Here is an 18,787-nt window from a genome sequence, read left to right as displayed (position 1 = left end):
ATCTCATCTATTCTTAAAATTTCCTCATGATTAAGATATTATACTCATTGGCGTTAAGTTCCTTGCGTTTGTTATTTGGTTATTTGGCTCTATTCCAAGCTAGCCAGGAATATAAAGGAAGATAGCAAAAGCTTTTTTAGGTATGTGAAGAGAAAGAAGATAGTTAAGAACAATGTTGGGCCCTTGAAGAATGAATTGGGTGAAATTGTTATGGGAAACAGAGAAATGACAGAAGAATTTAATGAGTACTTTAGATCTGTTTTCACTAAGGAAGACACAAGCAATCTCCCAGATGTATGGATGGGCCAAGGACATAGGGTAACAGAGGAAATGAAACAGATTGACATTAGGAAGGAAACGGTGATGAGTAGACTGATGGGACTGAAGGCTGACAAATCCCCAGGTCCAGATGGTCTGCATCCTAGGATACTAAAGGAGGTGGCCCTGGAAATTGCGGATGCATTGGTAATCATTTTCCAATGTTCCTTAGATTCAGGATCAGTTCCTGAGGATTGGAGAATGGCTAATGTTATCCCACTTTTTAAGAAAGCAGGGAGGGAGAAAGAGAACTATCGACCTGTCAGCCTGACATCGGTGGTGGGGAAGATGCTAGAGTCCATTATTAAGGATGAAATAGTGGCATATCTAGATAGCAGTGATAAGATTGGGCCGAGCCAGCATGGATTTACCAAGGATAAATCATGCTTGACTAATCTATTGGAGTTTTTCAAGGATGTAACCAGGAAGTTAGACAAGGGAGATCCAGTAGATGTAGTGTACCTCGATTTTCAGAAGGCATTTGATAAGGTCCCACATAGGAGATTGGTGGGTAAAATCAAAGCTCAGGGCATCAGGGGGAAGACATTGACATGGATAGAAAACTGGTTGGCAGATAGAAAGCAAAGGGTAGCGGTGAATGGGTGTTTCTCGGAATGGCAGGTGGTGACTAGTGGGGTGCCACAGGGTTCGGTATTGGGACCACAGCTGTTTACAATTTACATCAACAATTTAGATGAAGGCATTGAGAATAACATCAGCAAATTTGCTGATGATGCTAAGCTGGGTGGCAGTGTGACGTGATGAGGATGTTAGGAGAATTCAGGGTGATTTGGATAGGCTGGGTGAGTGGGCAGATACTTGGCAGATGACATTTAATGTGAATAAGTGTGAGGTTATCCACTTTGGGAGTAAGAACAGGAAGGCAGATTATTATCTGAACAGTGTAGAGTTAGGTAAGGGAGAAATACAAAGATCTCAGAGTCCTTGTTCATCAGTCACTGAAGGTGAATGAGCAAGTGCAGCAGGCAATGAAGAAGGCTAATGGAATGTTGGCCTTTATTACAAAGGGAATTGAGTACAAGAGCAAGGAAATCCTCTTGCATTTGTACAGAGCCCTGGTGAGACCACACCTGGAGTATTGTGTACAGTTTTGGTCTCCAGGGTTAAGGAAGGACATCCTGGCTGTAGAGGAAGTACAGCGTAGATTCACGAGGTTAATTCCTGGGATGTCTGGACTGTCTTACGCAGAGAGGTTAGAGAGACTGGGCTTGTACATGCTGGAATTAAGGAGATTGAGAGGGGATCTGATTGAAACATATAAGATTATTAAGGGATTGGACAAGATAGAGGCAGGAAATATGTTCCAGATGCTGGGAAAGTCCAGTACCAGAGGGCATGGTTTGAGAATAAGGGGTAGGTCATTTAGGACAGAGTTAAGGAAAAACTTCTCCCAGAGAGTTGTGGGGGTCTGGAATGCACTGCCTCGGAAGGTAATGGAGGCCAATTCTCTGGATGCTTTCAAGAAGGAGCTAGATAGGTATCTTATGGATAGGGGAATCAAGGGATATGGGGACAAGGCAGGAACCGGGTATTGATAGTAGTTGATCAGCCATGATCTCAAAATGGCGGTGCAGGCTCGAAGGGCCAAATGGTCTACTTCTGCACCTATTGTCTATTGTCTCTGTTGCATGAAAATGATAGAGGAAGATTATCCAAGAATTTCTCAAAGGCTTCTTGAAAGAAGTGTTGCAGTGCCATAGTTCCAGGAAATCTATGGCCCATGGTCACTCAGTAGAAATTCAGGAACTTGAATCATTGCATATGGAGCACGTAGGAGCCCGGTTGAATGGTGGAAGGAGTACACAACTTTGCAAACTATTCACCTGCCCACACCTGTCTCCTGGTTCCCTGCTAACCATAGCAGTCACCTTGAACTCACAGAATGTGTGGAAATAAGTCATCCTCAATCCCAAGAGACCACTGGAGAGTGAAAAATCGGATGGTTGCTAGGCAACACAAAGTGGTAGATTTTCTTGGCCTAGGTTTAATAACACGGTGATTAATTTGCCAGATTTATTGCTGGGACTTCTAGCCAGCAAATGGGTTTGTAATGTTACCAATATTTTGTTTTAGTTTTATCAACTCTTTGCATACTGATGAGTTTTAATGTTTCTTATTGAGTCAGAGTTGGATGGCACAGATATGGGTCTGTGATGCTCATCTAGGCTAAACCTATTTGCCCATGTTGTCCTGATGAAGGGTCTCGGCCCAGAACGTTGACAGCGCTTCTCCTTATAGATGATGCCTGGCCTGCTGTGTTCCACCAGCATTTTGTGTGTGTTGCCCATGTTAAACCTGGTTCTGTCTATTCCTTTCCTATCTTGTCCAAATGATAGTTACCTTGGAACCACATTTTTAAACACCTATTGGTATCAGATCCAGAGAATCTGACATCTTAGAATTTAAAAAGCACAATGCAGAACAGAAAGACTTAAAGATGCCAACACTGTGTTAGCTGCTGTTACTGAAGCTAGACTCCTTATGCATAATTACACTCCAGTAATTATGAGCAGCTTAAGGTTTGTATTTCTGAAAAATTACTTGCTGACAACTAAGAAATAAACTACCCCTCAAGTCCAGGGCAAGATTGGGTATTGAAATAGTAGGGAAAACATGCTGATTGTATGATTGCTTCTTGATTAGTCAGAGTGTCAACGGTTACGGGAAGAAGGCAGGAAAATAGGGTTGAGAGGGATAATAAATCAGGCATGATTGAAAGGCAGAGCAGACTCGATGGGCTGAGTGGCCTGATTTTGCTCCTATTGTATGCCTTCTGGTCTTATGGAATTCAGGAGCAATGGGGGCCATTGTGTTCTCAATATTCTGCTATTCACTGTGATCCATAAACTATAACCCACTTGCATGCATTTGCCCTGTCTCCACATTCCTTAATAGTTCTATTTCACAAGTGTTTATTGATACTGTATTTACAAATAATAGTTGACCTGACTGCATCACAAAGGATTTTTAAAAATCTCTACTTATTTCCTGCTTCCACTTCTGAAAGGCATGGCTCTAGTTATTCAACGCTGTCTCTAAATGGAGGTTAAAGATTGACTTTATTTGCTGCATGGACGTTGAAACGAAACTAACCGTGTCATTTGCATTAGACCTGTGAGGATTGTTCTGGGCAGCCTGCAGGTGTCACCAGGCTTCTGACAGCCCACAACTCACTAACCCTTGAAGGTGGAAGGAAACTGGAGCACCCAAAGGAAACACACAGTCACAGGAAAACCATACAAACTCCTTACAGACAGTAGCGGGAATTGAACCCGTATCTGGCACTGTAAAGTGCTGTGCTAAATGCCTTGCTACTGTGCTGCCCTGAATGGCTCTGATCAACAAGTAGTGTGTCTCGGCATGCCTCACCATTTCCCTTTATTGCGTTGACCTTCTGTATAACGGTGAAACGGTCACTTCCCTTTGGGAGGCTGAGCTTGTTGATAAGTCCCTGCACAGTGCAGTGTCTTTTCACTATATGGTTTGGTTTCATAATGAAGGATCAAAGTACTTTGTTTCGACTTTGAACTCGGTTATTTGGGAGTGCGCCACACAGTCCCTCATTCAGCCTCTCAGCTGTTTTGGGTTTGTTTTCCAAGTAACTACTACAGATTCTGTTTTCATGGATTGCGAAATGGGGATCTGCATAATGTATTTGTTCATTGAAGATTGGGTTTTTGCAGGCATTTGTTGCAGCTGATTAATCGGATCCCTGAGCACAACAATCTGAATTTCCTGTTCACAAGTATCCTCTTGCACATTGTCAAGTATGAAAGTATATCAGAAGGGTTTTCATAATAGCAGTGAATAACCTGAACTGGTATTTATTTCTTGTCCCACCATTAGTAAGACAACTGCTATCTTGGTTTCAGTGGATCAGAGTTAAAGTGGATAGCATTTGAAGTAGCTGCTAATAGTGAATCATTTGCAGAATTAATAAATGAACACAGATGCAATAAAGCTCTTTATGGCTTTCTGAATGAACACATTGTGTGTAAGAATAATGCAACGGGGGGGGGGGGTGGGGGGGGGGTTGTATTTGTCCAGTCAGTAGACTGGGAGAGAGTTGAAACTAATTGGGACTACACTGAAGTCAGAGGGAAGTTGTATTGATATAACGAGCAAACTAACACCATACCACAAGTGAAAATAGAAATATGTGTGTGAAGACAGAACTACAACAGCTAAGAGAGGTGTCTAGTAACAGAAAGCAGTGACTGTAATGCTGTTTCAACCAGGCATACAAACTGGGGTGGAATGTACTGCTAGAATCATTAAATAACTGTCAAAATTTATTTATTGAAGGTTAACATAATTGGACTAGGAGGAGAAGGAGTGGGCGATAGATTCTATTGACAGTAGAGCAACACACAAAATGCTGGAGGAACTCAGCAAATCAGGCAACATCTATGCAAGGGAATAGGCAGTCAGCGTTTTGGGCCAAGTCAGGACAGGAAATGAAGGGGGCAGAAGCCAAAGAAGATGGGGGAGGGGAAGGAGTGCAAGGTGGCGCTTTCTGGACACTTCCTTTGTTAATTAATGCCCACACTCTGGAATTGGATTCTGCCTGGATCGCTAATAGTGGAAGCAATGAGCTGGTGCAGGAGCCAGGAGGTTCCACTGGGATGCTGAGATCAATAGAGCTAACTCAAGAGGCGCCTATTTTCAGCCTCGAAAAGCAAAAACAAGATAGGGTCCAATGTCTTGAAAATTAAATAAGCTTAATAAACCAAGGAGTTTAAATTCCTGGCACATCAAATTTACTTTGTGACATCTCTACTTTGTAATACAATCTATGATGTCCAGGTAGCAAGTTGGTAAATGTACGTTGCACTTCCCCCATGTCCTTCCAAGGGTATGGTTTGCAGAGCTGCTCACCATTGGCCCAACCAAGCTTTGGGTAATTAGTATTAATTTCTTTATGCTCATACTCGTGATATAAAGGCCAGCATTTCACTAGCAGTTTTTATTAATTTCTTGGCTACAAATTTTTGAATTTACAGTGTGTCTCTTTTGTTTTGCCATTAACAGAGTTCACTAATGTAGCCATGCCAAGTCAAAGATGAATACCCTGCAATGGTCACCATTTTTCCGATTTGTTCTTTCTGTAGACATTAAAGACTCTTTGTTCATTAGCCAGCTTCAGTACGTGGTCATCTGACCCATCCATCAAAGCCATTTAGAAGTATGCAGGTAGTAGCTGCTGTCCCCGCCACGTGAGAACCCACAAGACACGTCTTACTAGCTTAAGTGTATCAAGTATCTGAACTCTCTTCTGCTCAGTCAGGTCAACAATATGTCTTTAATTCTATGATCAGTAGCTCGTGCTGTAGGTCAGTTGTAGAGCACATGCCTTGCATGTGAGACCACTGTGAGCTGCAGTTAAAACTCACTGAATTGAAAACAGTTTGTGTGATGCCAGGCAATAGAAACCAGAAATGTTAGGAACCCGATCACTGTGCTGAGCCTGGAGATGGGGATGGCTGGGAAAGGGCTGTTTTGAGTTTTTGAATCAGATTGAGAGGTGCAAGCATCTTCAGCAAGCTATACTGTAATTTTCACTTATTGATATGGACATTCAGTCTTGTGATTCTTTTGGAATCAATTCTAGGTTTAGGACCATTGGGTGAAGTTTTTCAAAGGCAGCTGTATATAAGACTGCATTCAAAAGGCATAACACTTAAATGCTTCAGTATTGGGAAGAAAACTAGTGAAATGCAGTGCATCTTGCTCAAGTATGTAGTGTTAATGAAGAAGATTTTCCAGTTTAGCAATAAAATATTACCGATTGATCGTTGTCCTATTATGAAAGTAGCCACCTAATATAGATAATTCTGAATTTTTTTAAGAAACTTTTTTCAGAGTTACCGAATCTCAATGAATATAAGCTGATCATGGGTGGTGACTTTAATTGTTGTTTAAATCTGGCGATTGACAGGTCATCAACCAATCTGTCGCTTCCTAATAAAGCGGCAGCTTATATTAACTCTTTTTTATTAGAATATGGCCTTGTCGATATTTGGAGATATAAACACCCCAATGATAAAGATTTCTCTTTTTCCTCACACGTCCATCACAAGTATTCGCGAATTGATTACTTTTTTTTAGATACACATCTGTTAAACTCCGTTGTTGAATGTGCAAATGACATCTTTGCACTCTCAGATCACGCGCCTTTAAAGTTAACCCTTAAGCTTTCGGATAGATTTTTGAAAATGTCACAGTGGAGACTGAATCCTGTATTGTTACAGGATCCAGCTTTTGTTAATTTTATTAAGGAGCAAATTTCTATATTTTTTGAATTTAACACAACTGAAGGAATGTCAAATCTGGTTATATGGGACACGTTGAAATCTTAGGGGACAGATAATCTCATATTCAGCAGCTTTGAGAAAGAAAACTAAAGCGGAATTGTCAGTGCTTATTAATAAAATTAAACAGATAGATAAAGTGTATCTAGTTAAACCTACTGAAGACCTATATAAAGAAAGGGTCAAACTTCAATCACAGTATGATTTGCGTCTGACCTTTCCCATTGAACAGCAAATTTTTAAATCTAAAAGTTTATTTTATATACATGGGGAAAAATCTGCTAAGCTTTTAGTGGGTCAGTTAAAGGCTGGGATGGTCAGAAGACAGATTTAAAAAATTCATCGACCAGATAGAACAGAAACTTTAGATCCTTATGAAATTAATGTTATTTATGGACTTCTATTCTAATCTTTATAAATCTGAATTCTCTGATAGCACTATTATTATGAATAGATTTTTGCAAAGGTTAAACATACCTCAAATTTCGATTCAAGATGTTGATATGTTAGATGCACCTATTAAACAAGAAGAGATAGCCAAGGCTATATCCTCTATGCAATTAGGTAAAGCTCCGGGACCTGATGGGTATACGGTAGAATTTTACAAGACTTTTCATGAAATGTTTATACCACATCTTCATCAAACGTTTACCGATTCTACATCCTCTGGGAATCTTCCTAAAACTTTTTATGAGGCACTAATTTCATTGATTCCAAAAAAAGGAAAAGACCCACTGGAATGTGTATCCTATAGACCTATTTCTTTACTGAATGTAGATTTTAAAATCCTTTCTAAGATTTTAGCAAATAGGCTTGAGAATATCTCGCCTAATGTTATCTCAAACGATCAAACAGGATTTATAAAAAATAGGCACTCACATTTTAATATTCGAAGATTGTTAAATATCATTTATTCCCCCTCAGCCAAAGAATCTGAATGTATTGTATTTTTGGATGCAGAGAAAGCCTTTGATAGGGTGGAGTGGCCTTATCTATTTCAGGTTTTGAAGAGGTTTAATTTTGGTCCACGATTTATTTCCTGGATTAAATTGATTTATCATTTTAGCTGCGGTTATAACTAATAATCAAAAGTCTCCTTATTTTAGATTATATAGAGGTACCCGTCAGGTACCTGTGCAGGGTATTAAGAGAGGGGATAAATTACATAAGGTTTCGTTATACGCGGATGATTTATTAGATTACATTTCAAATCCTAGAAAATCTATTCTTTTTATGTTATCTATATTTATGGAATTTGGTATTTTTTCTGGATATAAATTTAATTTACATAAAAGTGAATTATTTTCTATTAATAATTATTCTGATTATTACGATCAAATACCTTTTAATATTGCCAAAAACCATTTTACTTACCTTGGTATCAAAATTACTAAAAATTTAAAAGACCTATATAGGTATAATTTCTCCCCTTTAGTTGAATATACTCAACAGGCGCTTTCTAAATGGTCACCTATGTCGATGTCATTGATAGGTCGAATAAATGCTATAAAAATGGTTATTCTACCGAAATTTTTATATGTATTTCAAGCAGTTCCCTCTTTTGTTCCAAAAACATTTTTTGATAAAATAGATTCTCTGATTTTGTCTTATGTTTGGAATGATAAAAGCTCTAGAGTGAATAAACTTTTATTGCAAAAACCAAAAAAAGATGGAGGACTGGCTTTACCAAACTTTAGATTTTATTATTGGGTAATTAATTTTCATTATATTACATTTTGTATTTATGATATAGACGACCAAGATTGCCCTTCATGGTTACAGTTGGAGGAAAATTCAGTAGTGGGGTTTTCATTAGCTTCTTTATTAGGAGCTCCCTTTCTGTTTTCGCTCTCCAGAATAGGTAGACAAGCTCTCAAACCTATTGTTAAACATACTTTAAAAATTTGGTTTCAGTTTCATAGATTTTTTGAATTAAGTGATTTTCTACTTTCTAGTAATATTCATTCTAATTTCTTTTTTAAACCATCAACTTTGGATAAGGCTTTTTTAACATGGAAAATTAAGGGAATAAAAACTTTTTTAGATTTGTTTTTACAAGACTGTTTAATGTCCTTTTCACAGTTAATGGATAAATATGATATTTCTAATACACATTTTTCAGATATTTACAGGTTAGGAATTTTTTACGTGATTTTTTACCGAATTACCCCTCGGCCTGCTCTTTAAATTTGGCTTATGCTATTTTTCAGTTTAAACCTTTTCAAAAACGATTAATAGCTATCATTTATAAACAGTTAATGAATGCTCGCATGTCGCCTAATGATAGGGTTCAACGCATCTGGGAAGTAGAACTTAAACATTCACTGTCAGACAATCAGTGGAGTAAAATTTATTATTTAGTCAATAATTCATCTATCTGCGCACGCCATATCTTAATTCAGTTTAAGATAGTACACATGGCCCATATGTCCAAAGATCAATTGGCGCATATTTTTCCTAATATAAGCCCTATTTGTGACAGATGTAACGCAGAAGTGGCTACTCTAACTCATATGTTTTGGTCATGTGTAAGCTTAAACAATTTTTGGAGGGATGTGTTTGGAATATTATCTAAAGTTATAGATGTGGATGTTCAACCTAATTCACTTATAGCAATTTTTGGGATTATTCCAGAGGAAGCAAGCAAAGTGTCTGCTTCCACCCAACATGTGATAGCTTTTTCAACTTTACTGGCTCGGAGAGCTATTTTGCTACACTGGAAAGAATCTAATCTACCTACTGTTTTTTATTGGCTCTCCTCCATTATATTATGTCTAAGCTTGGAGAAAATTAGAAGCCGGACATTTGAAAAATCCTTTAATTTTGAACAAGTCTGGCGACCCTTTATTCAATATTTTCACATGATTTAATTTATTTTTTATTTATTTATTTTTCTTTATTCTCTTTGGGGAAAATCCTTATCCGTGAAAGTTCGGAGATGACTGGAAGGATTTTTTTTTCTCTCTTTTTAATTTTATCCTCGATTGGACTGCCCAATCTTTCTTTTTCTTTCTTTTTACTTTCTCTTTTTTTTGTTTCAGTTTAGTTAGTGGGTTTTTTTCCCTTTATCAAATAAAATTTCCAATTTTTTTTTATTATTGCTATGAGGAGTTGTAGTTTTTTTTTACCATTGTATATATAACAGCATAATATTTTACCTATCTGATTTTGACATTATATACTTTCTGTTTTTATTATTGCTGTTTATATGTCTTTTATATTATCTGTTTGCTAAATTCCTGCTCTGATTTGTATATTCTTTATTTGAAAATCAATAAAAAGATTGAAAAATGAAATGAAAATAGCATCCCACACAAAATGCTGCCTGGCCTGCTGAGTTCCTCCAGCATTTTGTGTGTATTGCTTGGATTTTCAGCATCTGCAGACTTGCTCTTGTTTGTGATTAAAATAGCATGTTTGGGCAGCATCGTTTATGAATATATATTATGGAAATGCAAAGCACAGGAATGTAAGAAACTGCAGAGAGTAGTGGACCCTGCCAATACTTCCCTCCCCACCAATGGACGCATTGCCTCAAGAAGGAAGCATCTATCATCAAGGAACCCCATCTTCTTGGCCATGCCGTCTTTTCATGGCTACTGTCAGGAAGGAGGTATAGAAGCCCAAAGTCCTACAGCACTGGCTTCAGGAACAGCTACTTCACTTTAACCATTTGGTCTTGAACCAACTGGCCAAACACCAATTCTTGCAGTTTAGCATCTCTGTGCTAAATTTTAGTGCAAAATAGACTATTCTGCACTAAAATTAATTATTTTATTGCACCAGTGGATACATGTATTTGTGCACATAACAACAAACTTGACTTTGAAAGATTACTAATTATTCTAGCCTTTGACTTCACTTTCTGTACCTTGTTTTCAGGAAATGGCCTTGCGTAGTCAGCTGCCAACTATGGAACAGGATGGTAGTCCTCAAAATCCAGTTTCTTCATCTGCAATGCCACAGGATGCAAGAACAATGACAACCAACAGTTCAGATCCATTCCTTAATAGGTGGGTACTCAATCTAAAATGCGTTGTGAAAGGGAAAAGTACTGTGATGTAACAAAATTCTGTTTTAAATATGATTCTTGTAGATTGAGGAAATCGTTGAATGTACGACGTTCACTCTGGGTTGTAAGTTTCGCTGGTGACAGTTTTGAACATTGTACAAAAGCAGCAAAAAAGTAAAGTCTTTATGTAGACCATTAATGTTGCTAATTTTGAGTTTCGTGAACTGCACATGCTTAATTAGTCACTTTTGGAGAAATACGAAAAATTCGGCCTAATCAAATCCAAGTCTATCATTAAGCTCTTTCATCTGGAAGATAAGCACTTACAAGATAAGTGTTGTGTAAGTATTAGGAGACATTAGCACCAACAAACAAGCAGAGTTAGCTATTATGATCAGTGAAATGAATGGAGTGTTTTAAGAAATTTAAATAGGGACTCTTGGTGCTGTGGGGTTAAATAGGGACTCTTGGGGCTAGGGGCTCTTGGGGAAAAAAATCAGCTATCAAGTCTTAGATTCTTAAAAAAAATTAAGACTGGATAACTGATTTTTTTTTTTCTAGAGCCTCCCTATTTAAATGTGCTCCTTGCACTACATAATGTGCTATTTGATTGTTGCTGTACACATTCCAATATTGCCAGTGTGTATGTATATCTAATGCAGAGAACGTTTATTAGTAGCTCAACTTAAGTGGAAGAGGAATAAAGTAGACTTGCAAATCACAGTAGACTATTTAGTTAGTATTGCCCTTTGATTTAGTTATGGTAACTTCATAATTGAAGGCAGATGCGCACTTAGTGTCCTGCAAAGAAATGTCTTAGGAATATCAACATTTTTCTTCTTAAGGACTTCATTCAATAAAGGAATCTTTGGGACTTCCTAAAACTATTATGCACGTACTCTAGTATCTGGCACCCACCCCATATTAGGTGTTGGATGCCTTCCAGAACGATTTTTAAAATTTAAAATCACAGTAGCAATTGATAACTTTCTTTGCAACGCTTTGCTGCTATGTAGTTCTGAAAAAGTTAATTATATACATATGTTTTTATGTCATTAGATCCACAAATTAAGGAGCATTTGTTACACTGTTCAAATAGGGATTCTTAAAAGTGACTTTTTTAGTTACTTGAGCATTGAGATACTGTATAGAGACAATCTGAAAATTTATTATACAGTTGTAGTTGTAATTGGCTGTAATTGGAAACTTTTAAGCTGTTCATTGATTTGGAGCAATTTGCAAAATCTCTGCTTTACCCTTCCAAAATTGTCTTCATTATGCTTACCATCAACAATATCACCACCTTTCTGAAAATGATTGTTTTGAATGTAGTCTTGCCTCTAAATTTTATCCTTCCTCCCTAGAACTTTATGAAACTCCCAACTACATTTTTGTCCCTGCTAAACCACTGGAGAGTCTGAATTCAAGTTATACAAATTCTCCTTTAGCAACATCAATAGACTGGAGTCCACATGTGCATCAATAACACCCAGTTCCACTTTTTCAATATCTCATCCCAACCCTTTGCTCCCTTTATTGTAGATGGTTGTCCACATTCAGCTGATTTTTGCCAGAGCTGATTTCTCTAGTAATGTATTAGAAAGACTGAGTACAAAATTTCTAAGCCCTTGCCATGAATTCTTTCAACTGGTTTAATCATTGACCCTACCAAAACCTACTTGATTGCTGATTACAGTTTCCAGCCCAATATCTTTATGAACATGTACAAAATGCTAGAAAACTCAAGAGAGTTTTCTAGCATTTAGCATCTATCGAAATGATTAAAAATCAACATTTCAGAATTGTACCCTTCATGACTGGAAAGGAAGGGGGAAGAATTAGAAGTTGAAGGAGAACAAGCCAGTAGATGATATGTAAAGCCAGGTGTGGGAAATGTAAAGGGCTGAAGAAAAAGGAACCTGATGGGAGAAGAGAGTGGACCATGGGAGAAAGGGGAAAAGGTCACCGGAGGGAGGAGAAGAGGCAAGAGACCAGAGTGGGGAATAGAAGAGGGGAAGGGGATAGGGGAAAGAAGAAATCGATGTTCATGCCATCAGCTTGTGAGCTGCCCAGACGGAAAATGTGATGGTGCTCCTCCACCCTGAGAGTGGCCTGATCGTAGCAAAAGAGGCCATGGTCTCTCCTTTTTCACTGTGATTATCTACTTGTGCCTCTTTTCTATTGAATGTGTTTACAGTGCATTTTGCAACTTTGTTCCATAAAGGTGCACTGTGCAAGTTCTGATTTATTGCTCCACTTAATGTGTTGGAGTGACTTTGTTCATGCTACTGACTTAAAAAAGATTGTTCTATTTTCAGATTTGGGCTTCATTTGCAGTGCATCAGTAGAAGTAAAAATCAATTTGCTTTCATGAAAGAATATTTAAAAAATAGCTGGAGTAAACTATTTATCCATGTTTTCAGACACTAGAGTCTTGTAAAATATGAACCACATGCAACTAAGTCATTGAAAGGCAAATGTTGAAAGGTCAGTGATGCTGCCTGACCTGCTGGGCATCCTCACCAATTTCCTTGTTTTATTTTAACTAAATTTACCATGTCCACTCTGAACTATTAGTGGCTCCCATTGCCTAAGGTATGCCAATAATTTCAAACATAGCCTTCTACTTGAGACTATTTCTGAGTTGAACTGTTGGTGGTTTTGAAAAACTTGCTTACCTACAGTGAGGATAATTTTATTGATAAACATTCAAGTGCAAATTATATTCCATAATTTCTAAAGGGCAGTTTGTCTTTAGATTAAAATCTCAATTCTTAGGAAGATTTGTATTTTAGCTTCAAGGCAGGGAGCAGTGGTGTACTACAAAATGAATCAGGCATTGCAATGAAGAACATTTGTTGAAACAAAATGGTGAATGAGGAACTTAATTTTAACATGTTCATCACTAGATCAAAGAAGATGGATGCATTTTCTTAATTGCTGGTTTCAGAAATCACTAACTTTCCATGATACAGTACTTATACAAATAATTGCTCACTGTTATAGTTAGGCACAAATATAAAACAAATGGAATATGACAACACATGATTATAAAACTCAGACACTAAAGCCTCTTGCTTAAAGCTACACAGTGAAGTTATTCATAATCTGCATTACCACTTTCTGTATACATGCCTGATTTTCAGTTAATTAGATTGGATTTACCCTTTTCTTTCCCAGAGGCTTTACTGATCAGAAGCTCAGACCGAGAGGATATTTATCGTGTGTTTTGATGGTAGATCAAGGGGTGTATGCCTAAAGAGGCCTAATTCTATTGATGTATAGTTTCTCTCTCCTATGTTTCCCCTCTCTTTAGTGGGACGTACCATTCCAGGGAGGAGAGCACCGACAGCGGACTCGGAATGAGCAGTTATAGCGTACCCAGAACACCTGATGACTTTCTTAACAGTGTTGAGGAAATGGATATAGGTCTGTTTGGTAATGAGAAATATTCTTTTTAAAGCTGATGTAGCATTTAAAACAAAATATTTCACTCAAGTAGATTTCCAAAATTAGCCAATGATATCCGGCATTTTCCATTGCCCGAGACTGCTAGGATTTTGTCTCCTTGCAGATTGGGGTGGCCCAGAACAGTGCAGGAACCTCTCCCGGTATCAATGGTGAGAAGTGCTGACATAACTATTTTGTCAGCCAGTGAGGCCCTGACACCACCTCCCACTCTTTTTTTAGGTGAACAAGCAATATTGAACTTTAAGTCTAATGAATATAGAACTTTACAGCACAGTACAGTCCCTTTGACCCACCATGATTGTGCTGACATTTAACCTACTCTATGATCAATCTAACCCTTTTATTGATTGTTAATGAACTTGACTTTCCTGAAAGTAAACATACTGTCTATGTAAGTCAGGTCTTAAGAGTGCAAGATGTTCCTAAGTTGTTTTAACTTAATTGACCTTGTCCATGCAGGTAGTTTGTGCATTATGTCCTTGGTGCACTTAGGATTGGAGAGCATTTTCACCACTCACCCCCCGTTCTCCAGTTGCCTGGGTTATATCAGGAGAAACTGGATAATGACCATCTGTGATGATTTTGTGGTCAAACGTAGCACAGAATACTATTATAACATCCAATTTCTGAATGGACATTGAACCCATGAATGCGACCACTTTTTTTTGCACTATTTATTTAATTTAACTATTTTATTACGGTATATATATATATATATATATTTTAACTTTAATTCAAAGTTTTTTTCTCTGATATTATGTATTGCATTGTACTGCTGCCGCAAAGACGACAACATTTCATGATATATGCCGATGAAATTAAACCTGATCCTGAAAGTACGTCCAGAACAGGAAAATTCAGATTCAGATTATTGTCATTTAGAAACCACAAATGCAATGCAGTTAAAAAATGAGACCATGTTCTCCCAGAATGATCACAAAAGCATATGACAAAACAGACTACACCAGAAAATCCACGTAACATTTGGCAATCCCCAGTCCAGAGTCCGGAGAGGCTGCTGCGTATTAATATCGCGCTACCGTCTAGCGCATTCCCCAGAAAGGAGCTCCAAATCCACCAGACAAAAACAAGACCAAAAACTAAAGCTACAAGACCTGCACAAAACCACATAATTACAACATATAGTTACAACAGTGCAAACAATAGCATAATTGATATAAAAAAAGACTATGGGCACAGTAAAAATAGTCCAAAATGTTAAAGGACTGTAAGTTCAAAAGAAATCACCACAGTTTCCACAAGTCCCCAGGGACATTTTGTGAAAAAGAATATTTTCATTAGAGAAAAATGACTTTGTAATTGGTGAAGTTAATTCAGTATGGAATGTTTTGTTAGACTGTGTTCATCTTTTTGATTTCTTTACTCAGGTGAAAATCTTGGCCCAAATAATATAAATTCTCAACAGAACCGTTTTCCAGACTGCTTGGAAACTATTCCAGGAACTAATGTGGACCTCGGAACACTGGAGGAAGATAGCATGAATGTGGAAGGAGAGGAATTGATGCCAAGCCTGCAAGAGGCATTGAGCTCCGACTTTCTTAATGACATGGAATCTGTCCTTGCTGCCACAAAGATAGATAAAGAAAGCTTTCTAACATGGCTATAGGACTCTTAATCCTATGGACTTTGCCTTATTCTGTGAAGGATGAGAAAACTTGAGACAGTTTTATAACTTGATTGGGACTTCAATGAGTTCTGTGTCTTCTCCTGATGCAAGGTTGGATAAACTCCGAATATTTGGAACGGATTCTGCTATTTAGTATTTCACACATTTGGAAATAGTGATTAGCAAATGCTATACACCTTTTTAGAAAAAAAACCTTTACATTGAAGAGCTGGTATCTATGTCCCTGTTGATTTTAACTCTGATCCAATTTATAGCCATGGACAAACGCTGTATAATTTTTGTTTGATTTCTTAGATTTGCAGCAACGATCATTTTTTTGCTTTTGAAAGTATTTTTCAGATCTGATAAATTTTTAGTGTTTCAATCAAGTAACATGGTCTTTTAACTTGAGCTACTTCTGTATGATCTGAGTAATTCATCAGCTACTAAACAATCAACAGAGAATCTGGCGCCAGCTAAGTGCTCTCACCTAGCTTCTTCAAAGTTTTGTCATATCTTGCATCCAAATATGCTGCCTACATGGATATTTGAAGATGGTGTCTTCCATTTCATTATATACACCATAATATTGTATTTGCTTTTGTCTTTGAGCTATTGAGCAGCTTCAAGCAGCTGTGTAATTAATTCTGGGAGTTGGGAGATTATGAAGTGAACTCTCAACTGTTTAATTTGGTCTTATTTAAATATTGTCAGTCATTTTAAGTTACTTGTACACAATTTTACAGTATACATTTTCAGTAATGTCTGTGAAAATTATTTCTGTTAATGTTTGAAAGTTGGCATTTTCCTTCTGCAGTCAATGAACAAAGGGTTATTTTTTACACCAAAAGATTTGGGGCATGACCAGTATAAAGAAATGCAGTTTATAGAGATACTTAAAGGAAAATGCCTTTGAACTTTGTTTTGTAGTTTATAGAATGGCTAAGTAGCTGTTTGTTATGTGTTAGATGGTTAGCAGAACAAATAGTATGAAGAGTCCTATATACAGTAGTGAATAATTAGGAAAGTTAATGGTTATAAGAACATGTATGTGTATAGTAGATTTAAGAACTGTGACATATCAGCAGAAGCTTTGTGATCAAATGGGTCTCCAAAGAGTGTTTCCTTTAATACTGAATTCATAAGCCTTTTTTCTACGAAGTTAATTTCCCTGTTAAATACTAAACACCACTTCTTGAAAACGGTATAGAAGCTGAAACTCTCCAGTCTGGCATGTTTTGAGTCTGTAGTACTGATTTTCTGTGGTCCAGTACCAGGCAGCTCCCAACGGGGTTAGGCTAGACAGTTTCAACATGTATTTAGTTTTTTTTGAACTTGTAAAGACAACACGGCTTGTGATTTTGAACATGTAGGCACTGAGAGAGAATCCAAGAAATCATTTAAAGGTTCAGTGTTGCTCATTAATCCAGTTTTCCAAATATCCTCAGTGAGTGCTAATTTCAGATCCTCTAAGATCTTTAAAGTATTATCCATATCTGACAGTGCTTCGTTGTACATAAATCCCTAAAAGTAGTTGGCCTAAAAAATTATTCCTACTTAATAGCAATAAATCAGTATGCAGCATTGTCATGTCAGCATGTTGTATTTTGCGCCAAAGATCGCAAATGTTAAAATTCCAGGCACTTCGTACTTTGAATTTCTAGCAAGTTCTACTTGGGCATGGTTTTAAGTTTTTTTGTATAGAAAGTCTATTGTAAGTGCTACATTCCAAGGCCCTTTATGAGTGCCACATTTTCTTTACTGCCTAAGCTTCCATTTGCAAAGTAGCATTTTTATAATCTGTACACTGGTTAACATTGATTTTATAGAGATTTTATAAATTGGGAACAAATATATTCAAACATGTGCCTATTATAACTTGTGCTCTGGGATGAGCAGCAGAATTCTATTCATCCACCTTTTAGTTTTAGAATAAATTTCATACTCGGAAGTGTGATGAATTAGTACTAATTTGAGCAGCCATATTGGATCCTATATGTCTTTCTTTTAAAAACCAAGTCCTGAATAAGTTCACAATTCTCCCTGTTTTGGAAGTGAGGAGATTTTGATGTGTGTCATTGTGTATATTTGATGGTGGCCGTTGAACTTGATTAACTTTTGCAAAGCAAGCTGTAGAAGAACAAGTAATTGCTTTGCATGATCATGTACATATAGTTAAACCGGTGAGAAAACTTGTTTTTTTTTTTTTATTTCTAGGGGTTGCTTTAACTTGTAGGAGATGAAAGTCAATCAGTGTTGAAACTAAAGCAATGCAACAAACTTTTAGATTTGCAAAATATTCCAAATACTTCAGAGTAAGTGTTTTGCACATGCATAATGAAATATTTTGAACAAGGCCTAAATATCTTTAAATAGTGATGTGTATGCTTGGCATACATAAAACATTTACATTTCTGTCTTCTGATAGTAATTAAATGTATGTTTTAAAAAGGAAGAAAAGAATTATATCCAGAGTACTGATAAATGCACCCACTTCAATTTATATTCTGAAATGTTGATTCCCCCCTCCCCTGATGTACCAGCATGCCAGTATATAGAGACATTAGAGACATACTGCATTTAATTCTGTATGTAATACTTTTCAATAGTTCATAATGATTCATGTGGTATAAAATATATTCTTTGCGGAAAGATTTGCTTGTCCCTTGCATTTTTCTTTGGACTTGGCATTGCCCCTCCCAAAAATAAACTTGCTCATTTTTATAGATAGCAAATATAGCGTTATTTCAGTGAATTAGCTATCACTTAGCTTGGTGACCCTGTTGGAGTTTGTCTGTACATTTTCATAAAAGCTCGATCTACCGTAAGTTGCTGCTTCATGTCAAACAATGTTGCAGTAATAAACACTTGGGCTTCCAGTCAGGTACGCGTATCAGTTTTAAACATTTTGATAACAAACTCTGCCATCTTCATCAGGGATGGTGCCTGGGCATGTCTCATCCGATGGTATTTATACCCCGCATTAGCCATCCCTTTTGATTAGTTAGCCCTTATCCAATCAGGTTT

The 18,787-nt window shown here is 37.2% G+C and overlaps 1 protein-coding gene across 4 annotated transcripts in view; it reads left to right on the top strand.

Annotated features, from left to right (window-relative positions):
• Positions 1-18,414, top strand: part of yap1 (Yes1 associated transcriptional regulator) — a 152,495-nt gene extending 134,081 nt beyond the window's left edge. For 2 of the 4 annotated variants that reach the window (XM_073043246.1, XM_073043244.1), the window contains 3 exons: positions 10,533-10,663; positions 13,979-14,100; positions 15,522-18,414. In XM_073043246.1, coding sequence (XP_072899347.1) covers positions 10,533-10,663; positions 13,979-14,100; positions 15,522-15,760 — 492 coding nt within the window. In that variant the 3' untranslated portion in view covers positions 15,761-18,414. The remainder of the gene's footprint in view (positions 1-10,532; positions 10,664-13,978; positions 14,101-15,521) is intronic. The other 2 variants (XM_073043247.1, XM_073043245.1) reach the window with 1 other exon arrangement.
• Positions 18,415-18,787: the final 373 nt, after the last annotated feature.

This window comes from Hemitrygon akajei, chromosome 4, assembly GCF_048418815.1.
Source record: "Hemitrygon akajei chromosome 4, sHemAka1.3, whole genome shotgun sequence".
In the NCBI taxonomy this organism is placed as follows: Eukaryota; Metazoa; Chordata; class Chondrichthyes; order Myliobatiformes; family Dasyatidae; genus Hemitrygon; species Hemitrygon akajei.
Note: the sequence above shows the minus strand (reverse complement) of the source record. Positions and strands in the feature narration are given on the sequence as shown.